The 22,691-nt window shown below is 61.5% G+C and overlaps 1 protein-coding gene across 3 annotated transcripts; it reads right to left on the bottom strand.

Moving 5' to 3' along the window:
• Positions 1-2,698: 2,698 nt before the first annotated feature.
• Positions 2,699-20,711, bottom strand: RELT (RELT TNF receptor). Of its 3 annotated transcripts, XM_070803864.1 has the most exons (12): positions 20,575-20,700; positions 9,502-9,619; positions 8,885-8,998; positions 7,877-7,951; positions 7,607-7,773; positions 7,319-7,398; positions 6,424-6,681; positions 5,207-5,287; positions 4,880-4,961; positions 4,479-4,736; positions 3,961-4,159; positions 2,699-3,806 (listed from the first exon to the last, which is right to left on the bottom strand). In XM_070803864.1, the coding sequence occupies exons 3-12, from the start codon at positions 8,927-8,929 to the stop codon at positions 3,759-3,761; spliced, it is 1,293 nt and encodes a 430-aa protein (XP_070659965.1). In that variant the 5' UTR covers positions 8,930-8,998; positions 9,502-9,619; positions 20,575-20,700; the 3' UTR covers positions 2,699-3,758. The 3 variants fall into 3 exon arrangements, with proteins under 3 accessions (XP_070659965.1, XP_070659964.1, XP_070659966.1); XM_070803863.1 differs by lacking the exon at positions 9,502-9,619 and having other exon boundaries at positions 20,575-20,711; XM_070803865.1 differs by lacking the exons at positions 9,502-9,619; positions 20,575-20,700 and adding an exon at positions 9,253-9,277.
• Between the last annotated feature and the right edge of the window lie 1,980 nt (positions 20,712-22,691).

Here is a 22,691-nt window from a genome sequence, read left to right as displayed (position 1 = left end):
GTAGTTTGAGCAAAGAACTTATAGGTGTTTTCAAAACACAGCCTGGAGTGTAAAGAGTGGAAAGCCCCGCGGCCTCGCTTGTGTGTATGAAGTGTAAATCTGGTTTTGTTCTGTTGTTTTGGATTCTTTTGGGTTTTTGTTCCGTTTTGTTTTGAAGATCAGATAGTGATCACCCTGAAAGATTGAAGCCAAGAATTTGTAACTATGATATTTACTGTAAGCTGTAGAACATTGAATAACTATTAAAAAAGTTTCCAAAAAAAAAAAGTCTGGAGTGACCAGACTGGTGGTTCTTGGGAGAGGGAGACACAGACACCTGTTGGGTTGGTGAGTGTCCCCTGGGCTTCTCCCAAGTTGATTCTAAACTTGTTTTCACCAGTCAAGCGATACCTACAGATACGCTGCATCTCCGGGTCAGGGGCCGGGGCTAAGGTGTGTGATACAGGAGTGCAGGGAAGCCATGAATGATGGAGGCTGCATCTGCTGAGTGCCCACCGTGTGGCCGGTAATCCTCATGGCAGGACAGGAGGTGAGCCCTGTGGGTAGCCCTGGCCTTGGGAGGGGGAGCAGCTGAGGAGGGCGAGTACCTTGGCCAAGGTTACAGAGCTAGTGAGGGGCAGAGCTGGAACTTACACTTGGTCTGGCTCCAAAGCATAGGTACCAAGCCCCAAGTTCTCCTGCCCACTCTGGAGGAGGCAGTGCCTACATCCACTTAACAGGGCTAAGCGGTCTGTGGGCCCAGAAGGATGGCTGAGGGTGATAATGTGGTCTCCATCCATGTCGTCGTCACGTGCTATCAGCTTTATTTATGTCCAAAACATCTCTAATCTCCCTTCTGGGCAAAGCCACTGTCCTGGTCCAGAGCTGGGTTTCCTCCCTGGTCATCGCGGCAACTGTTCCTCCTAGGGCCTGGCTCCTGCCGTCCACGCCCTACCAGCCTCCCAAGTATTCAGCTTCCTCAAGTGGGGAGAATCCTTGAGGCCCAAAGAGGCTAAGTGCCCTGGCTGTAACTAACACTCTGGGGCCCTCTCCGCCAGACTGTACCCCGGGCCTCCACAGAACCTCCCTCCCCTGTGGGGGCAGAAAGCTGTGTCAGGTGTGGTCGGGGACGATGTTCCTGGGCTCTGTCACAGCAGTTCCTCCTGGACAGGAAGGGGACTTTGTCCAGGGACTTGGCTCCAGGAGCAGGTGGGAGGCGGAGACCTGGGCCGAGGCACCCGCCATTCTAGCCCACGGAGGAGGGGCAGCAGAGTGAGAAGAGGTCAAGCTCAGAACTGTCCTCATTGGCCACCCAGAGCCCCACCTTGTCCTCTAGCTCCCACCCTGCCAGCAGCCTCGGCCTACCTTCAGCTCAAGAGTAGGTTTTAGAGCCAGGAAAGCTTCCAGGTGAGAGGGGGGTCCTCAGGGTCAACCATATCAGACGCACCCCTAGCTGGTCCTCAGCTCATCTCCCTTTTGGGAGGTGGCTTCAGTATCCCCAAGGATCAAGTGAAGAGACTGGGGCCAGAGCCATTCCTTTTTCTTACCTTCCAGCAAGCAGGAAATTGGGGTGGCAGGCGTGGTCTGGAGGTGACCAGTGCCTATTACCCCAGGGGCCAGCACTGAGATGGGTGTCCATTACCTCACCTGGGAAGCTCAGACCCAGCCTCAGTCTCCACCCTCACTGGCATCTGTATGTGCCTCATCCCAGAGATCAGAGTCCAGCTTCCCTCTGGGAACGGAGGCCAGAGGGTGGGAGGGTCAGCCTCCCCTTTGACCCAGGGCACTATCTCATCCTCATCTCAGGGTGTCATCCAGGCACTCGGTGAAGTGGGGTTGGTTGGCTCGGGGCAGCCAAGTCTAAGAAGCCACACCCTGGCGAGTAGGGACACCAACAGCAGCACGGTGGCCCCAGGGAACATTCCCTGGGTGCACTGGTGCCCGTTGGTCCCCTACAACACTGTTCTAGACTCTCGATCTCTAGATGATGCTGAACCTCTGATGCTCCAGAAAATTCCTCTTGATGTCCAGCCTGTATCCTTCCCTCCCCTCTTGAGAGCAGGTGATACTTTGTCTCCTGAATCCTCAGAGGTGCCCTCCCTTTCCTGCCCACCTGAGAAGCTGCAGAGAGAAGCCTGTGCTCTAGAGAGGTGAGAGGAAGGGAGAGGTTGCGTCTCCACTTGAATCTGCCCAGCCTCCCCTCAGGACAGGAGTCTTCGCAGCTGCCAGGCTGGGCCCCACCATGGCTTCTGCCCCATGTGAAGTCAGGCTTCGGGCATATGCCCAGCGTGGCCACTGCCGTCTCCCAGGAGCAAGCCTGAGCCTTCCCAGGGTGTCCCCTTCCACCCCCACCCCGGATTCCACCAGGCATCACTTCTTGGTTCTTCAGCCTCTCCTTGAGCCTCTTTGCCATTAGTGTTTAAATACGTCTCCTTCCTCCAATACAAAACACCAAAAGAACCTGGAATTAACTAAAAACCTCCTCTCCCTGAAGCCTGTACCTATGGTTGGACTGCAGCTCTTCCTTACCCAAGGGCAGATAAGGCCAGATGACCTGCGAGGCCACCTCTGGCCCCACTTCATCTGGTGCCCCACCTGCCAAACAGCAGACACTGCCAGGGGAGGGATGGCATGTCCCACACACAGGGCCTGACACAGAACTATGCAGTGAATGGGCAACCTGGGAAGAGGCACAAGGACAAGCAGCTCCTCCTGACACTACTTTCCCACATTTTTATTATTCAACAATGGATGAGTATGGAGACACAAGGATGGACAACAGCCAAGTTTCAATAAATAAGAGAAACGGGGACAGCCGTGGGCCCGTGCCTGCACAGCCCCACATAAATAACGAGACTGCTGAGCCAGTGTGGAAACGGAGGTGGAGCAGTCGCCTGCACTGCCCAGGCCAGGGGACAAACACCAACACCGCAGGGACACACACCACCGAGGCCAGAGGCCCCTTCCCAGCCCTGTCGCACACGCCACTTCCCTCCAAAGCGCCTGAGATCGTGGGGGTGGCTGGGGCTCTGCACCACAGTCCTGCCCAGGTCAAGTCTGTTTCTTCAGTTTCAATAAAAACAGCAGGGGCAGAGGCAGGCACATGCATTAGGCCCCTTATGTATGCAGAGCCACATTCAGGCAGCCCTGGGGGGACTTGAAGGCGGAGGGCCTGAAGCAGCAAAAACGGGGTCAGATAAAGCTACTAGTGGGAGGGGCAGTGTGGAGTCGAGCTCTCCACCCCCACGACCCAGCCCAGAGCCTGCGAGGCGGGAAGGCCCTGTGCGCCGCGGTGCCGCTACCCCCACTTCACAGTCGAAAGAACTGGGACCCAGTAATGGCCAGGGGCTTGACCTGGACGAGAACCCAAAACTCAGCTCCCAGCCCAGGTCCTTTATAGGACCTGTCAGAAAAGGAGGGAGAAGTCCCCCCTACAGGGGCAAGGGTGGGGCCAGGGGTGCCAGGCAGAGGGCCCTTCCCCACCACAAGGCCTAGCCGCCCAGTGGAGCAGAGGTCAGGGCAGGGCACAGGCTCAAGGACCTGCGGGAGGGAAATGGGTGGCGGGGACGGGAGGGGGCCTCCACCTGCTCCTGCACACAGCACCCGATGGCCGGCCTCCTGTCTCCTCACCGGGGTGGACACTCCCACCTCCAGGCCTTGGCGGTTTTGTCTGCTGGCGTTTCTGGATCCTCATGGGCCCAGCTGCAGCTCCCCCTCCTCCAGGAAGCCCTCGGAACCGCCCAGGGCAGGGCTGCAGGGTCCTCAGACGGGACAGCTCCTCAGATGACCAGGTTGCTCTCACTTAGCCGGACCACATAGCGGTTCTCCTGGGGGACAGAGTTGAGGGATCAGAGCTGTCAGGGGGCTTCTGGCTCCAAGAAAGCAGCCCCTGCCCAGCGCCCTGTGGACCTCCACCCCTGCCTTGTCCGCCACGGAAGTGGCCCAGGTGCTGACAAGACCCCTTCCCACTCGGGTCCTCACCTCAGCCTTGTTCTCTGCTGGGGGCTTTGGCCACTTAGCATGGCTTCCACCACTTCCTAGAAGTGCCCGCTGTTCACTGGGGAGGCCAGGTCGTGGGGAGTTGGGGAGCTCACCCCCTGAGGGCCCAGCCTCCGTGATGGTCTTCACCTCGGAGGCCACTGAACTCACGCGCTGCTCGGGAATTCGGGCCACGCGGAACCTGTGAGGAGCGGCGATGCCATGTTCCCCCATTAGAGGGGGATCCCCAGGTGTGAGGTTGCACAGCAAGTTCCTGGATCAGAGCCTGAGCCCTCCCCATGTCTTCTCGCCCACTGCCGGGCTCCCAACTCTAGGCTGTGTGTGACCAGGTTCTTAGGTGTCATGGGGGCCCAGGTGTTATCAGGGCGAGGACCCTGGCAACGCCCACTGCAAAGAGAGGCCCACTGAGGCCAGGAAGGGTGGGGCTGCCCACAGATCGACCTCCAGCCCTGCCTCCCCCACAGCCGTCAGGGGTCACCTGTGGTCTGTGCCCTCCTCACCTGCCCACAGACAAGATGGTGATCTCGCCCTGGCGTCCGGCCTTGGCCCCAGCCTTGGGGGTCCTGGCTGGGTTGGGCAGGAGTCTGGGGGCAGGAGTGGTGGCAGCTGCAGCCTCAGGGGACAGCAGCACCTCGGGCCACTTCTTCTGGCTACAACGGGAGCAGCAGGGGCCCGAGAGCGAGGCCAGGCCCTGCACGGTGTGGAGGTGCTGGCGATGCGGGCAAACGTGCGGCATGCTGGGCGGGCCCGGCGGCAGCCTGTGGGGAACACAGGCGGGAGGGTCACGGGGCGGGGCAGGCCCAGGAGACCCCGGAGAGACAGGAGGGGAAACGCACCCCAGGGCCGAGTCACCGGGAGGCAGGCCGAGTACCTGCTGTCGGGGGCCCGCCTGCCGGCTCACCTGGGCAGAGGCCGGTGGCTGGTCTGCACCAGCTGTCGGCTGTGGTACTCCTTCAGCAGCTCCTCCAGCGCCGCGGCATTCTCTGTGGGCAGCTGCTCTCAGAACCTGGCTCTGGGCAGCCAGGGAGGACCCGCCCCCGCACCGGCCCCCTGCCCACTCACTCCTCCCCAGGGCCGGCCGTGTGCCTTTTCCTCCCCCGCTCACCGAGCAAGAAAGGGGGCAGCACCGCCAGCCACACGGTCAGAGGGCCAGGCTGCCCGAGGCGCGCCGGCGGGAGGGGCAGAGCAGCGCTCTGGCGCGGGGATGGGGCCAGACCTCCCTCCTCACCTTTCTTCTCTGTGATCAGGCGCACCAAGACCCCAATGGTGTCCTCACTGGCGTCCTCAGGCCGGCAGGCAGGGTTCGTCCCTGGAGGAGAGAGAACCACCACGACTCCAGGGAAGAAGCGGGAGGGACACGCTGCTGCTCGCCGGCTACGCCAGGATTTGGCAGCAGAGGGCGCCCCAGGCCCGGGTGTGTGCGCGTCTAGGGCCTCAGCTCTGGCTCTGAGCTGTTACCAGCTTCACTGCTCAGCACCACCGCTCCCTGCACCTGGCAGCCCCAGGTGCTGAGCAGTTTCAGGGCCACCTGAACTCCACCATCCTGCACAGAGTGTGTGGGGTGGGGGCCAGCCTCTCCCAGGGCCTGCCCTCTCCTCAGCCTCAGGGAGCTGTGTGTGGCCTCTCTGCCCAGAACCCCCGCCAGCCCCAGCACACTCTGCCGTTCTGGGCCTGTCACGCCCTGCACACTGCCCTGTCTTCTTCGTAACTAACCAAGGGCCCAGACCTCAAGGGCACGAGAATGGGCCATACAATGAATCCTGGGCCAGCAGCAGAGCTCCTAGGACTTGCACCCAGGCAGCAGCCAGCAAGTTAAAGGGAGTCCTAGGAAAACATGTGGTTCCAGGCTAAGTGGCCTGCCCAAAGTTCCTGTCCTGTCCCCCTCCTGGCCCTGCAGAGACAGGGGCTGGAAAGGGGACTGGCATGGGAGGCACCATTCAATCTTGACTTGGCCAAGGAGGGGTAAGGGAAAAAAGAAAAGGGCTCTAAGGCCCTAGGGGAGGGGCAGGACGAACATGTCTTTCCCTCTGGTTCCAGGGCTTGTAACTCAAACCACAGCCTGGAGCTGAAACCGGAGCCTCTCATGGTGCCTGTCCAGGTCAGCTGCCCTGCCAGCCCTTCAGGCCAGAGGCCAGAGGTCACCCTGAGTACTCAGGAGGCAGTCTAACCTTTAACTACACACACAGCAGCAGCCCCAAAGGGGTCCAGACTCCTCCAGCTGGGAGGGAATCCCGCTGCAGCCCCTTGACCTCTCTGCCTGTTCTGCCCCAGTTGCCACCTTGGGCCATCTCAGCCTTCCTTCCACTTTATCAGTTTGCCCACGTGCCACACCTCCAGGAAACTCTCCTGATCACCCTTCCAGGCCAAGTAGATTGCCTCAGGTGACCCCAAGCTGAGCTAGGCTGGGCCAACCCGCCTCCCACTCAACCCCCGGTTGGGCCTCACCGCTGCCTCCGCCTCCGGGGCCAGGCCCGACCTCCTTCTGGGCCGTGCAGTGGTAGCCCTTCCGCTTGAGCAGGTTGCACACCAGGATGCCCAGCAGCCCCATGAGACAGAAGATGGGCACGATGGCGATCACTGCGTACTGGGCAGCCGTCTCCTCGGGGCTGCCTGCCCGCGTGCTGTTCCCAGGCTGCCGCGTCTCCGCTGCACCACCGGCCCCTGCGGCCACCTCCACGCCACGTCGGGCCCGTCGCCCCCGTTCTGAGCACCACGGAGGATGGAGGCAGGACAGAGGCAGAGAGGCAGACACTCAGCAAGGCCCAGGGCTGAGTCACGGGGCAGGGGTGGGATTTGTGATACTGATAGGCCCACAGCCACCCACTGTCCACCACGTTGGGGAAGCCAAGGCCAGCTCAGCCCCCTCCTTTTTAGCCACTTGACCATCAGGATGGCCAGACCCTGAGCCCCCATCTAGGCCAGAGTGTAAACAAAAGGCAGTGGTGCACACGTGCCTGGGCACAGGGCACCAGACCCTGCCTCTCCACAAGCCTGGCCCATCAGCTGGTTTCCTCAGAAAGTGACCAACTCCACGGGTGAGAGGAGGTGCACGTGTGTGAGTGTGTATGCTCACACTCGTCCATGTGGGTCGTTTTGAGGGGGAGAAGGAAGGACAGGAGACGGGTTGGGACGTGAGCCCCCAGCTGTGACAGTCTCTGTCCCTCGGAGATGGAAAGAGAAGAGACAGCCAGCGGACCAAGTGACCACCTCCTGCTGGATACCCTGGGCTAGGGGAGTAAGGATCCCACTGCCCCAGATGGACACAGAGGGGCCCTCGGGCTCAAGCTCTCCAGACCCCTTCCCACACATCCCCACCAGTCCTAGCCCCATCTGCACTCACTGAAACAGCTGCGGCCACCCAGAGGGGTCCGGGAGCATGGCCAGCAGGGAACACCGGGGGCCTCTGCAGGGGAGAACCACCTGCAGGGAGGGAAGATGTCACTGAAGCCCAAAGGCCGTCCTTAGAGAGGCTGGACCTTCCCCACGGGCACCCTCACCGGTCCCGACCCACCCCATTTCACAGATGGGAAGTCTGAGGCCCACTCAAGGGGTGAGTGAGGCTGGGACCCCAGGATCTCAAGTCCTGGCCTCCGGGTCATGAACCCCCTCGCTCCACCCCATGGCTCACCCAGGCTGGCAGTCTCCACATAGTGCGTCTTGTGTTGCCGTGCCCACCTGGGCCTCTAGCCTCCCTCGAGGGCTGCAGCGTGAGTGTGGCTGGCACGGGCGAGAGCCCCAGGAAGCCGAGAAGGTGCCTGGGGGGCAGGACCTACATAATGTGCCCCACCCTGGTTCCTGCAGGAGGGAAAGAGTGAGAACAGAGCCAGAAGCCAGGCCTGGGCTCCCTGCCCCGGCCCTCAGTCTTCCCAGGAGAGGCCGACGGGCAGGGCGAGCTCACCAGGTTGGGCTCCTGCCCAGGTGGGCACTGCCGAGGGGCTGTCGGTGTGGCAGTGGCCAGAGGCCAGGGCAGCAGCTGGAAGGACACAGGGAAGGACACACTCAGGGGGCAGAAAGCACTGGGGCACGGCAGCGGCGGGCCCTCCGACTTGCCGCCCCAGGCACAGGGGCCTCCGGTTCCTGGGCCGCCCCCAGGCTTCGGGGCACCCTCGAGCTGCAGTCCCTATGCACAAGTCCAACCTGCCTGCCTCAGCCCTGCTGCATTGCCACTGCCCAGGCAAGGAGGGAAGCACATCTGCTTCTGGAAAGTGCCAGAAATCCCCCGACAGGGCCAGGGCAGGCTCTCGAACCCTTGGGTTTTTGAGTCACAGCCTTGGAGCTAACCTGGACAATGAGGAGGACGTTCTTCCAAATTCCTCTCTCAAGTTCCGCCCCACTTCCTGCTTGCTGCCTTGGCCCCCACATCACGGCTGAAAACGTCATTAACCAGCCTCATTTCATCATCCCTCGGGCCGAGTCTACAGGTGGTGTTTCTGGCCCTTGGCCGAGGCTCTGGGACCATATCCTCTTCTGTGACCTCCCTGCCATGCAAGGCCAGCCCATTCACAGCCTGGCACCCACAGAGGGCATGACAGGTCCCAAGGGAAGGATCGTCTCAATTTGCATCCCACCCATTCCTCTTGGAGCGCCCTCTTTTCCCATTCCAGGTGTGAACTATCTGCCCTGAATCCCCCTTCTCCAGTCCTCTGATGGGGCCCCAGCTTGGGACAGGTGCAGGGTCGAGCCAGCTACCCTGACGGGCAGAGGGAATGTCACATGGTGGGTGTGAGGGACCTCCTCAGGCTCCAGACCTGGTTCCAGCTCGTGCCAAGCACTGGGAGGCCAGGGGCACCAAGAGAGGCGTGGGCCAGACTGTCTCTGCTCCTCAAAGGAAGGGCTGCGTAACCCACCTCAGCACGAGGCTCCTGAGGGCTCAGGTCACGCCTCCCCCTGTCCCATCCCCACTCACCACGAGGAGACAGGACAGGGGCCAGGGTGGCGGGCTCAGCTTCATCCTCAGGCCCCAGCGGGTGGAGACGGAAGAGGCGGCCACTGTGTTCCCAGCGTGTGTTCCCGGACGGGGCTGGATGGGAGGGAAGGTGGGGAGATGGTGTGGGCAGGCAGAAGGCTGGGGCAGCCTCGCAGGGCAGCACGGGCTTGGGGGGTTTCCGGCCTCGTCCACGAACAGCCAGCTGCCCCAGGCCAAGCAGGGAAGCGTGGCAGGAAGGGACCGACAGCTTGGGGCGGGGGTGGGAGGAACGAGGGGCCTCTCCGTTCACATCCCCAGCTCTCAGGGCTCCCGCCTCTCAGAACTCTGGGGGCCACAGGCAAGCCCACCTCTCTGCTTGCCTGCCTTCACTCTTGCTGCTTCTGCTCCAAGGAAGGCCTGCTCCGCCACACTTCAAAGCCCAACATTAAGGCCTCTCCTGCCGGAGGCCCTTCCAGACGTCCTTTCCCCCAAAGCGCCTGCGCGTGGCCTCCCCCAGCCCGACCCCACCACAGCCCTGGTCCTCCCGCGGGCCCACTGTCCACCCTTGGCCGGCTTCTCCAGAGTGCCCGGCCTGCCCCTCAGAGCCCTGGGCAGACCTGCGGGGACAGGGGACAGGGTGGTCGTCGCAGCCCGCACTCAAGCCTTCCGTCTTCTCCCAGGCGCCTCCTGTGTACTCCGCCCCTTGTCCTCAGGGAGCTCACACCCCAGGAAGACCTACGACCAACAGATTGACCGTGCCGGGCGGAGGGAAGGGCCAAGACACCAAGCGTGGCACACGAGGGCACGGAGTGTGGCGGGCACTGGCCGTGCCGGGAGAAAAGTCTCCAGCCGGCAGACACGGCTGAAGAGCAGGGAGAAGGATTTGGCTTAGATGACAAAAGGGACAAGCGGCAGAGCCAGGGAGTCCCGTGACGCCCCCCCAGGAGGCCACGCTCCAGGCTCGGGAGGGAGGGAGAGTGTCTCGGGCAGCCGGTGACCTCCGTGGGGCAGCCTCGGGCAGCCAAGCCCAGCACCTGGAGGGGCCCTGCCTGGAGCCTCAGAGTCCGACGGGCAGCCTGGCCGAAGAAGCACTGCCCGCGGTAAAGCCCAGGCCACAGGACAGCCTCCTGGCCTACAAGCGGCCAGGACTTCCCACTCGAAGGGGGAGGCAGAGGAAACTGACCCGGCCGTGCTGTGGGCCTGGCCTGGTACGGACCTCGTGGGACCGGGGGTTTGAGTTACATCAACCTCGGGACTCTCCAGGTCACTGGCGGGGGCTCTCGGCCCAAGGCCAGCTCAAGGGAAAACCCAGGACAGAAGGTCCGGCCACGGAGCACAGTGAACGCCGCAGCCTGGCCGTCAGCACCTGATGGGGGGCATCCTCTGACCCAGCCTCCACTGGCGCCTCCTCCAGCGGGGTGACACGTGTCCCTCCCCTTCCCAGGCCCCGCTCCCACTCAACAAAGGCTCCCTCCTTTGTTCGTCACGGAGCTCACCCACAGCCGACCCTGAGTCCCAAGGCCTCAATGCCAGCCCCACAGCCCCGTCCAGCCCCAGAGCCCCTCCGTATCCCCAGGGTGGGCCCAGAGGGCTGGGGGAGGTGTGGAAAGTCAGAGGCTGGTTGGCCACAGAGGAGAGGTCCCCCCACCCCGGCCTGAGTCCCACCCCGTGACTGGCACCTGCTGGGTGACCTGTGCCCGCAGGCAGGGGCTGTGCAGCTGCTGACCTCCAGACGGACGGGGAGCTCTGATCTCGAGACTTCCAGGAGGAAAGTGGGGTCCAAGGGCCTAGACTCAAAGCCAGCGAGGGCCCCCTCTGGCACATTCACAGACACTCGCGCCTGATGCCTTCTAATTATGAGCCTTCTAATTACCCAAACCAGCACTTACTCCAGTCTGACCGCCCCGAGTCTCTGCTTACTAGCAGCTCCCCGGGCCCCTACACTCAGCCTGAGCCCCCGGCGGACCTGTCCAGTCAGGCAGCTGCTGGCCGCCACCCAGAACCCCCTGCACACGCGGACACCTGCTGCTCTGACTCCCCTCTGAGCTTTCTCCCCACCAGGCCTCCAGCACCTATGCTGGGAGCCCTGGAACGCTGACTGAAGAGCAAGTTCCCATCAAGCCCTTGGCTGGGTGGGCGGAGGGGGGCAGTGGGTGAAGCCTCCACCCTCCCCCACCCTGTCTCCCAGCAGGCAGGGCAATCAGGGACCTTCCAAAGCCCAGCACCTCAGGGCACCTCCCGAGGGCTTCCTGGGGGGAGGGCTGTCAGAGATGGGCAGACTGAGGCCCTGAAAGGGGTGGCAGCTGGTACGGTGGTCCTCTCTGGCCCCAGGGTTCCTGGCAGAGGAGAACCACCCCCAGGGCCCCGGGGGCACAAAAAGAAGTTAGCTTAAAGGCCACTCCTCCCAGAAGCCAGCCTGGCGCCTGTTCCCCACAGTCCCCAGCTCCCTGCGGGACCTGAGCCCCTGCTTCACCTCGATGGGTCTCAGTCTCCTCATCTGGAAGTGGGAGCTGCTCATCCCCAGAGCAGGGCTGCCCGAGGTTTAGATGAGGTAGCCTGATGTGGGTCCTGTGACCCCCCCCTCCCTCTGCGCCTCCCGCCAGGGTTTGTAATTATTTGTTTGCTTGTTTACTGTCTGCCCCCACAGACAGCAGCAAGGGCAGGGGCGTCTGTCTCGTTCACCACAAAGCCCTCCCCGGCCAGCGTCTAGAGCCGGAGGCCTCCATGAAACATGGCGATATTGGGGGGTGAGGGGAGAGGGTTCTCACACACGGCCCGTCCCCACCCTCCTAAAAAGGCCCAAACAATTAGGACCAGAAATTCCCTGGAAGCAAGCCAAGAAGGAAAGCTGCGACCAGGGCCCCTCACAGGAGGTGCCAGAGCCCCAGAGCAGCGTAGCCCTGCAGGCCTCGGAGAAAGAGGAAGCTGTGTCCCCACCCAGCCTCCTCAGGCCCCAGCAGCTTCCCCTTTCCCAGAATTGAAGCTCATAGGGTCACGGGCCGGCGGCGCCGCCTCCCCGCCTCCACAGAGGCTCCTCTCACAGCCCCCGCACCCCCACCCCGCCCCGCCGTGGCCTCCGGTGGGCCGACCTGCAGCTTAGGTGTCTCAACGCCGAGGGCTGGGCCTGTGCCTCCCCACAGCGCCAGCTGCTCTGAACTACCTTCTGTCCCCACACCTGCCTCTCTCCCTGGCACTGGGACCTGCTGCTTCCTCTGCCCAGAACCCTGTCCCATCACCCGACACCCGCCCTTCAGAGCTTCGCTGGAAGCCGCATCCCCCTGGAAGGCCCCAACCACCACCGACCTGTGCCTGGGTTTGTCACCCTGGGTGTGACCATCCTGTTTACCCAGCCCCTTCCCCACTGCCGTGCTGCCCCCCACCCCCATGCCCGGCACCCGGCACCCGAAGAGGCATGTCCCAAACCAGGGGATCAGAAGAGGTGCTCAGGAGCGGGGCCAGCTTCTCCCAGGGGCAAGAGGGCCAGAGCGCAGGCCGAGGGCTACGGGGCCCAGCAGGTGGGGCTGGGGTGGGGGGCACTGAACCCAGATTTGAAGCCCCTGCCTAACTCAGGGAGAACCAGCCTTCCTCCTCTGCTCTTCACTGGCTCTGCGGCTGTGGACCCCACCCCCGCTCCCCATCTCTCAGAGGGCCGTTGTGAGGACAAGAGAGAATTCACGTTAAACACTCGGCACAGGGCTTCCCAGGGGTGCCAGTAGTTAAGAGTCTGCGCGCCAACAGACTCTTGCAGGGGACACGGGTTCGATCCTGGTCCGGGAAGACGCCACATGCCTCGAAGCAGCCAAGTCCGTGTGCTGGGGCCTGAGAGCCAGCTATCCGCAACTACTGAGCCCAGCACCACAGCTACCGAAGCCCGTGCTCCACAACGGGACAGGTAACAAGCCATCGCAACAAGTCCGCGCCCACAGCGAAGAGCAGCCCCCGCTCGCCACAACTAGAGAAAGCCCGCGTGCAGCAACGAAGACCCAGCACAGCCAAAAACTAATAAATCAATCAATCCTCTTAAAAAAAAATACTCAGCACAGAGCCTGACACAGAACAAGCTCTCGGTAAGCATTCACCATGCCTCCGTTTCTGGTGTACACTGTGGAGGGGGCTATGGCACACACCTGATGTGCGAGTTATAAATGAGATTCTCTTACACTCATGTACAAGGCTTGGCACGGAGCCTGGTACACAGGAGGTGCTCCATTAGACACACTGACCATCTGGGGAGGTGGGGGGTGCAGGAAGGGAGAAGAAAGGTTGGTGGGCGGAGCCCAGGTCACACCAAGTCTAGGCAGGAGCTGAGAAGCCTTTGTTTCCACCCCCTACCCCCGCCCTCGGGGCCTACCGGAGCCTTGAAGGGTGAGCAGGGGAGCGAAAGGCATGGAACAACTCAAGTCTCGGAGGGCTTGCTGGGCTGCCGGCCAAGTGAAGCAGGGCTGGACAGACGGAGGTGGGAGGCAGGTTCCCACCTGGAGCAGGGGGTGGGAGACAGGTATTTGTTTCCTCGACAGTGGCTTTATGGCCTGTGACCTCCTGCAGCCTCCAGAGGCTAGGGTTGCCTGGAAACACAGCCGGACACAGGCCTCTCTCAGCAATGGCTGCGCCCAAGCAGGAAGACAAAGGCTTCCCATCGATAGAGAAATCCAGGTTAGCAAGGAACCCAGTGGTTCCCTGGCAACTGGGGCTGAAGTAGGGCAGTGCCCACAGCTAGGCGCTGTCTCCTTTTCATCCTCCGCCCTCACAGGGAAGGGGACAGACCCTCATTCCCTCAGGCCAGGCCCTCATCCGGGGTTGCCTCCACTCCTCACAGGAGAGGTGAGCACGCCTCTTTCATCCCTAAGGAAACTGAGGCTGCAGGAGGTCACCAGCGTGGGTCACCCCACCCAGCCAGGGAGTAGTAAAGCAGAGATGGAGGCCAGGTTCCCACATCTCTCTGGCCCGGGGCCCAGTATAAGACAGATGTTCTGAGGGTTTGCCAACCTAGCGGCAGAGGCTAGGGAGCTGGCAGCACACAGGGGAAGTTCAACTGAAAGCCCATCTCGAAGCACCCGGGAGGGCCCCCGGCAAGGAGCTGCGGCCCCAGTGGGGGCCTCTCAGCTTTCCTGCACAGACTCGCCTACTGCCCTCGTCTGCACCAGCTCCAGTAGGAAAAGGCACTGGGACCTGTGGGAAGCAGGAAGCCCAGGAAAGCCTGGGGATTCCCGGGGCGAGCAAGAGCCCAGGGAGGAGGCCAGCTCCTCAGGACTGAAGGGGCCACTCAGTGAGAAGGGCACCCCCATCTCCACCCCCACCCCAGCCTCAGGCAGCCAAGCTCTCCCAGGTCACAACCCTGGGGTGAGGACGCCAGGCAATGTGGACCCCTCAATCCTGCCCCAGCGCCCATCAGGCAGCAGCTGTGCCCCAGCCCGCCCCTGGGAGGCTCAGGGGCGTGGGGTGGGGAGGTAGGGCAGGGGTGGGGGTGGCTAATTGGCCCTTGAGGATAAGAAAAGGGCTGAGACAGCCAGACAGGGCCCACCCGCCCCTCCCAGTCTGAGTGTAGAAGCAATCCCTGCCCCCTCCCTGAGCTGAGCCTGGGGCCCAAATGAGACAGTCCTCCTAAAGCAGAGCTGGGGCTCCCCTGCCTGCTACTAAGAACCTACTGCGTGCCCATTCCCTTACCAGGAAGACCCTGATGCTGGGAAAGATTGAAGACAGGAGGAGAAGGGGATGACAGAGGATGAGATGGCTGGATGGCATCACCGACTCAATGGTCATGAGTTTGCATACACTCCGAGAGTTGGTGATGGACAGGGAGGCCTAGCGTGCTGCAATTCATGGGGTCGCAAAGAGTCGGACGGGAGGCCTAGCGTGCTGCAGTTCATGGGGTCGCAAAGAGTCGGACACGACTGAGCAACTGAGCTGACTGACTGACTGACTGACTGACTTGCCCATTCCCTTACCAGGCCTCCAAGACAGGGTTCCAGGCTTCACAAATGAGGAAGCTGCAGGGCAGAGAGGCTGGCAGTGCCCCGTCACCACCTGGTCTCCAAGGAGACAGGTCTCCCTGTGAGCAGTGGGGACAGGCGGTGGGCAGCCCCTGCTCTAGCCGCCCCAGACCTGGCAGTCCCCTGCGCCCACGCACCCCGCTCCAGCCCAGCCCCACGCCCACCAGCTCTCGCGCATCTGCACCAATCACTACTGTCCCAGGACGGCCTGCAGGCCCTGCCCTGTCACCCTGACCAGGCTGACTCAGGCAAGGCTTCGAGAACCAAGGGGAGACCACAGGCCCAACCGGCCCTGTCCTCCAGCTCCTCCAGACTCAAGGGGCTGGAGGCAAGAGACTCCCTGCCCCGAGCAATCCCAGTCAGGCCCCAACCAACAGAGCCTGAGGATGGAGGTCATGGGAGGCTGGGCCCAGAGCAGTCACACCTGGGTTCAAGCTCTAGCTCATCGCTTAGGAGCTCTGTGACCTTGGGCAATTACCCTTCCTGAGCTCCAGGGTCCTCCCCTGCAGATAGGGGTTCTGGTCCCTGTCTCCAGGGATGCTGAGGGGATAAATGGAGCCACTGTGGGTAGTACTGGCCAGGGCCTGGGCTGACCAGACCTCTCCTGAGTACCAGTTCTCAACAGCCCACACGAGCCAGAGGAGACAAGCTCAGAACAGAGCGGCATCCAACCGAGGTCACCCAGTGACTCGGGAGCAGGCACGGGGGCTTGGGGAACCCGACATCAGTCCCCACAGCAAGGGTGACGAGTCTTGGACTCCCCAGGTGGACCCTGGGTGCCCATTTCCCAGCCGTTACACAGGCCCGTGTCCACCCGCTCCCACACCTGCTGAAGTCACAGAAGGGAGGAGGGCTGAGTAGTCACGTCCCAGCCCTACATCCCCAAGCCTGCTTCCTCTGTAATTTGGGACAACTGTGCCTGTCCAGCTGACTGCTTGGCATGGCTGGAGGATCCACGGTTCATCAGGGAACAGTGGCTCTTCTTACGATCAGGCCTCACTCCAGGTGCCACCTCCTGCAGGAAGCTTTCCAAGCCTCCCCATCCCTCTCCTGGCCCCCTCAGCCATCATTGGTCATGTCTCCATCAGGGAGAAAGGCAGCGGGTGCTCCAGGAGGTGGGGCACAGCTCCATTCCTGTGCTCATCGCTCCTTCTCACTGTGAGGGTGAGGTCCAAGTCCGGTCTCTCCTTCTGGAAGCCCTCCTTCCTTCTCTCTCTACCCACACACTCAGACCCTGACTCTACAGGCTGCAGAAAACCCTTCCATCTCTCTCCTGTGCCAAGCAACCAGGGTACATGTTCATGGCCACATGGGCAGCTTATTCACAGAGCCCTCATCTTTCCCAGGGAGGCCTGGGAAAGAGCTCTGGTCTTCCAGCAAGCAGACCTGGGTTAGGATCTCAGTGACACTGGAATCCTGCCCGTCGCTTCCCTGGCCCGGACCCTCTTTTCCAGGCCGGTACCTGGAGGGGGCGTTGATGGGCCTCAGGGTCCTGCCAGGGCTGAACATACAGCTGCAATGCAGCACTGACTCCACCATCTTCCCTGCCACCCCATCCCCAGCTGGGTGCTAAGCTCTGCCAGGGATCACATTCCAGCACCCCCAATCCTGAGTGGGGGGCCCCGCTGCTGTTCTCCGGCAAGATTTCTCTCCCTCTGGCCCAGCCTCACAGCCTACCTGGCAGAAGGGCTGCCCCACAGGAGGGAGTGGGCCTTGCCCAGCCAGGCCAGGGGCTGGGCAGCAGCACCGCCACTCCCTGCTCCCCTTACAGGTGCCTGGTCCTTCTTTGAAAACCGACGCCAGAGTTGTCAGACAACCCTCAGCTTGGTCTGGCAGAGATGGGGCTGGGGTTTGGGCGGGAACTGGAGTGCCAGACTCGAGCACCAGCCGCTGTGTGACTCAAACTCAGACTGGACCCCTCTGCCCTCAGAGTCTGGGCTCCCAGAGCAGCCTGGGGAGCAAGGGAACGTGTTGTCAGTGCCGCTGTCAGGAGCCCTGCACCCAGGGCCTGGCACACAGCAGGGCCTCAGCAGGGAGCCTCCTCTGCTGGCCCGGGATGAGACCCTTGCCTGAGGAGCCCACAGCAAGCACCAGACTCGCCCCTACACACAGGGGTGACCTTGAGGATTCACCCCCAACCCCAGCACACACCGGGGAGCACTGAAAACCCTGGGGACAAACCTCCCTGTGCATCTTGGCACACAGTAGGCCCTCGGCCTACAGTGGCTGCCATTCCTTCCTGCCTGGCCAACACAGATATGACCACGGGAGAAGAGAGGATAAGGGCCAGGCTGGCCCCACCCAGCTGGGCATGCGGTGCCCCGTGAGGATCCACCCCTGGACCTATTCCTAGAAGCGAGAAGCGGAGCAGGTAGCACAGGGACCACACAACAAAGAAGGACTAACACTGGGCTGGGAGGGTTCCTGGGAGAGGGGCTGGGGGTGGGGCTGCACCCTGAATGATCAGGAGGGTTCTAGAAAGGGGAGCCAGCAGAAGGAAAGGCAGAGCACAACCACAGCATCTGGTGGAGAGAGATAAGGCTGAAGATGTAAAGTTCAAAAAGGTCCTGGAAAGAAAACCTCAATGACAGGGTGATGAGTCTGGACTGTACTTTTTGGCCCAAAGTACAGGTTGCCTTAGGGAGGCCACTCTGGCACTGGGCAGGGGTGGGGACTGGAAATGGAGGCAGAGAGACCAGAGCTGGAACACAAAAGGTGCCCTGGTTTTGTGAAGGCATGTTTTGGGCCTGCTCCCAGTCCTGGGCCATGTCCAGCCTGCTGGGGAACATGTGGCAGGATAGAAGGTAGGTCCCCTGCCTGAAGGGTGAGAGCTAGAGCATCAGGGTGGTGGGGGCCTTGGGTAAGTTCTAGCAGTTCTCAGAACCTCCGTCTCTCCCGCTTGTAAAATGAGGCTGATCCTGTGAGCAGTGGCTGGGGACGGAAAGCTTCCCCTCCTTGGCCAGAAACAGGCACCTCCCTCCAGCAACTGTTGCACCAATCCCAACTGGGGCCCCACTGGAAACCCAGCCTGGCCCCACCATCCCTGTCATTCAGGGAACCCAAGTTCCCAGAAAAGCCTGGCTTGGGCAGGGCACAGGGTGGGGTTAACTCTTGGTTAACCCTTCCCCTCGCCCTCCTCTTCCTAGGCCCTGAGCTATTTCCACCTCTTTGCTGGGGATGGAAATAACCCAGGCTCAGTCCCAAGAGACCAAGACAGCTATTCTGATCAGCCCCAAGAAGCACAACTCCAGTCGTTCCAGAGAGGACAGAGGGACACCCGGATCCCCAGCTCCAGCTCTCAGCCACACAGAAGCAGGGGTCTCTGAGCTGAGGCCCGGAGAGTGTAGGCACAAGCTCAAGGTCACTCCCGGCCTGTCCTCCAATTCCTGCAGCATGTGGGTGGTTTTGGAACAACTCTGGATGGGGCATAGGTCCTCACAGGCATGGTGAAGGTCAAGTGGGACTCCCATTCTCCTGCCACTCTTGGAGCCTGGGCTATGCTGCTGACGCCCGGCACTCCTCAGAGCTCTATCAACACTCCTCAAGAGCTATACAGACTCTCCCCAAACCAGTTACGGGCTCTAGAAGGCAGGAGACAGGCCTTTCTGGTGACCTCTGGCTAGGGGCTGAGAGCCAGGGCGAGGGAAGAGGAGAAGGAGCAGAAAGGCCATGTAGTCTACCCACCCATAATGTTTTAGACATGTATGCAAATACACACTGTACTCAGAACTCGCAATGGCATTTACCCTGCCAAGGCCACGCTGCCAGCCCAGGTTGAGAGAAGGAAGCGCAGATGCGCCATGAGCAGCTTATTGTGAAGGGAAGTGGCCCTCACCAAGCATCTCACAGGGCTTCAGAAGTAGGAGGCCTGAATTCCAGTCCTGGCACTGACCTGACTCTGCGTGACCTTGGGGAAGTCACTTTGCTTCTCTGAGGTTGTTTCCTTCCCTGGAAGTCACCGCATCTCAGAACCACTGTGAGGATTCACCGAGAGCACATCATAAACTGCTCAGCATGGCGCCTGGAACCCTCGCCCCCACTCAGAATGCAGCCAACGTTTTCAAAGGGTGACAGCAGATGAGAGAACTTCCAGATCCCTCACCAGGCATCCCTTTACCTCCCCAAATTTCCATTCCACTTTGTAGGGACCTAAAAGATCCTCTTGTGGGGGAGGGGGCCTCAGGAGGGTCTAGTCCAGATGGTGAAGAGGCCCTGTTCCAGCTCTCGAAATCAGAGGCCACTCCCGGGGAACCTGCCTCTTCTCCCATGAAGGGGACTGAAGAAGGGAGACGGGACCAGAGAAGTCCATGTCTGTGCTTCAGAAGTTTCAGCTTTGTTCGAGGAGGTGTGCTTCCAAAGCTGTCACCAGCACCTGGGTGCAACCCCTGAGCCACTCTGTCCCTAGCAGACTGCCTGCCCCCATCCCCCACTGCAGTCTTTGCGCCTGAGGGAGGTAGGGGAGAACAGAGACAGTTGACCCAAAAACAATAGACGATCCCAAAGTGATGATTCACAGTCTGTTCACAGCCCAGCACCTCAGTGTGCAGACGGGGAGACTGAGGCCCGGTGAGGGTGGGATCTGAGAGCAAGACTATGCCTGGGCCCAGTGAGAATACAGGTTACCCGGGGGCAGAGCTTTGCCAGGCCTCCCAGACTTCTTGTGTGTGTGTGTGTGTGTGTGTGTGAGAGAGACAGAAAAGGGTGGAGCCTGAGGCTACCTCAGGGGCCCTCTGCTGCTGCCAGACTTGGCACCCCAGGAGATGCCACTCAGCCTTGGCCCCTCTCCTTCTGCCAGGGCAAGTCACTCAGGACACAACACCCTCGCTAAACTGAGCTCCTGAGGGGGTGCCCTCTTGGGGACAGTCCTGGAGAGACTCTTGTCCCCTCCCTTGAGCCCCCTTCCCTCCAGCCCCCCATCTGCTATAGCAGGTGTTTGAGGTCCCTCCTTTCCACCTCGTACTCATCTCCCTGAGGTGCAGGCGCGCACACGGCACAACTTGACCCACAGCACACTAGGCTTTGGGGGCTGGTTCTCACAATCACCTGGGGCCCCTCTCCCTCTATTCCACGCTCACCCACGTTAACGAGGGCCCTGGCCCTGCCCTGGTTACGCCCCAGGCCACACACAAACACACTCAGTGACCCCAGTGACCCGGGGTGTCTCACACACAATCACACGCACACACTCTGCCTGTCACAGACACACAGAGCCCCTCTGTGTCTCCCGCTCGGCCCGGCGTCACCGCCCAGTGTCCCGGCCACACGTTCGCCCCGGCTGGGCCGCCTCACGCGCCGTGTCGCCCACAGTCACGGGCTGACACCGCTCAGAACCCCCTCCGGCCGCTCCGCGCTGCAGCCGCACTGAGGTACCGCCGTCCAAGTTTCCCGGGCCGGGGGCGTTTCCGCGGCCCGCTCGCTCCTCAAACTGCAAGTCCCGCCGCCGCTTCCCCACCGCGCACAGCCGGGCCTGGAGCCGCGGCGGAAGGACGCACAGGCCCCCGGGCAGGGGGGCTCAGAGACGAAAGGACGCGAGGGCGGCGGGGGGGGGGGGGGGGGCGCGGGGCCCGGCTGCGGCATCCGCCGCGCCGGCGAACTTCCTCAGAGACGCGAGGAGGCAGGGGGCGCCGCTCGGCTCCGCATCCCTCTGGCGCCTGCCGCGGGGAACGGACTCCGGACTGGGGCTCCGCGCGACCTCCTTACCTGGCCGCCCCCTCCAGCAGCCCAGCTCCTGGGTCTACGCGGTGCCCGGGCCCGTGTCGGTGAGCGCCCGGGCGGCCGCGCAAGCTGCGCGCCTTTTGAATGAATCGCCGCCCCGGCCTGGAAGACGCACGGCCCCGCCTCCGCGCGTCACGGCCGCCGGCCCCGCCCCCGACGTCAGAGCCCGGCCCGCGGCCCCCGCCCCTGGTGGCTGCTCTGGGGCGAGCTGGCGCTCTGCGGCCCGGCCGTGCTGCTCTGTGTCGCCATCTCTCGTGTCCCGCAGGAACTGCAGGGGCTGTGCCAGACCAGCCGCTTCTGGGGTCAACCCCTTCTGGGCTCCAAACCAAGAAAGGAGTTGCAAGATAGACTGGAGACTTGGATGCTACTCTGAGACCTGTCATCATTGCCTGTGCAAACGGGGCACCGCTGCTCCTCACTGGGTCTCGTTTTCCTCCTGGAAATTGGCAGCCAGGGTGAACGAACTCACTTTGTCTTGCTGAGGCGGCCCAGGCTCGCCTCCAGACACCCCTCCCATTTGGTGAGAAAAGGCCGGGTGAAAGTTAATCTATAGTGCAGCCCCACTGGGTAGGCTTCTGCCGTTCTTCAGGGCCCAGCCTGAATCTCCTTCCTCCAGGAGGCCTCTGCCTCCACTTCCCACTCCGCTACCTTCCGCCGGGATAGTTAGTCCCTCCTTCCAGCAGGACAAGTGATACATTGCTTTCCGTTTCCTACCGCCAGCCGTCCCACCCTGCAGATTCCCAACCTCAACCATGGGGTGCCCAGCAAGGGGGCACTAATCATATTGTATTTCTAGCTCTGTGAATCGTGCCCCTTGGAGCTGTGCCTTATGGTGGGCCAGCAGCTCAGGCGCCAAGGCTCCCCCAACTCAGTTACATTCAGGGGTCCCCAGCAGCTGACAGCGGGGCTGGATGGGGATGCAGACAGTAGGGAGGGCCTTGTGCTGGGGGCAGAGGCCTGGCCAGAATTAGGATAATCACAGCTCATGGCAGAGGTGGAGGAAGGTAAATAAGTTGTTAGGGATAGATTGTGAGGGGAGGTGGAGAATTCTAAATAAATTGAGTCAGATAATCTGAGCCATGGGGTGAGGGGGTGGAAAAGGTCAGGTCCCCAGGGTCCAGGAGATCCAAGGAGGAGAACTGGACACCTGCAGAGGGAGGGGGACAGGGAAAGAGTTTCCATTTCCTTGGGCGAAGCCCAGGTTGTGAGGGAAGGGCAGAAGAGGCTCCAGATGACTGATGTTAGGATCATAGCCCCAGCCAGGCCCCTCGCATGACTACAGAGACCCCCAGGACTAGATCAGGGATGGTCCCAGGGTCACATATCCCACATCCGAGCCCAAAAAGGTCCATGCTGGGGACCTAGTGAGGAGCTAGAGTAGCCCCGGATGCCCTTATCCCTGCAGATGTTTTCTTTGTAAGGGGAACTTCTAGTCCCCGGTTCCAAGTTCTGGAGTTCAAACAGTGGCATTTCACACGCACTCAATAGGCCAGATGGGGATATGCTTTTTGGTCAAGTTCTGACCATTAACCAGACGTCCTATAGAGCAGGGATCCCCAACCTCTGGACCACACAGCAGGAGGTGAGTCCAGCCAGCGAGTGAAACTTCATCTGTATTTAGAGCCCCTCCCCATTCCTGGCATTACCATCCTCCCCACTCCCACCCCCTCCCTTGGTCCGTGGAAAAACTGTCTTTCTTGAGACTGGTCCCTGGTGCCAAAGGGGACTGCCACTATAGAGGGTCCGGACCTGTCTCTGCTACCAGCTCCATGTGAGGCTTTGGTCAAATCCCTTCCCAGTTCAGCTTCCCCATCTGAAAATGAGGCTGCTTAACATGTTGCCTGGAGGTCATACTAGCTCTCTGTGTGAGGAGGCCCGACCTGACCGTGTGGGAAGGGTGAGCAGCCACCAGAGCCCAGAGAAATGACCAGGGATGGTGGAGGCGAGCAGTCCCTCTGTCCTCCGAACCACAGCAAGCTGCACCTGGAACCCTGCCCAAGAGTCTGGGAACATTCAGCTGCTACAGAGAGGAGACAGGGAAGGAGTTGTGGAGGCCAAAGGAGAGATTTAGATCGGCTTTTTATGGAGCTTGGAGAACCACA

This window comes from Bos indicus, chromosome 15, assembly GCF_029378745.1.
Source record: "Bos indicus isolate NIAB-ARS_2022 breed Sahiwal x Tharparkar chromosome 15, NIAB-ARS_B.indTharparkar_mat_pri_1.0, whole genome shotgun sequence".
Classification (NCBI taxonomy): domain Eukaryota; kingdom Metazoa; phylum Chordata; class Mammalia; order Artiodactyla; family Bovidae; genus Bos; species Bos indicus.
The sequence above is the reverse complement of the archived record's forward strand: the minus strand, read 5'-3'. Positions and strand labels throughout refer to the sequence as shown.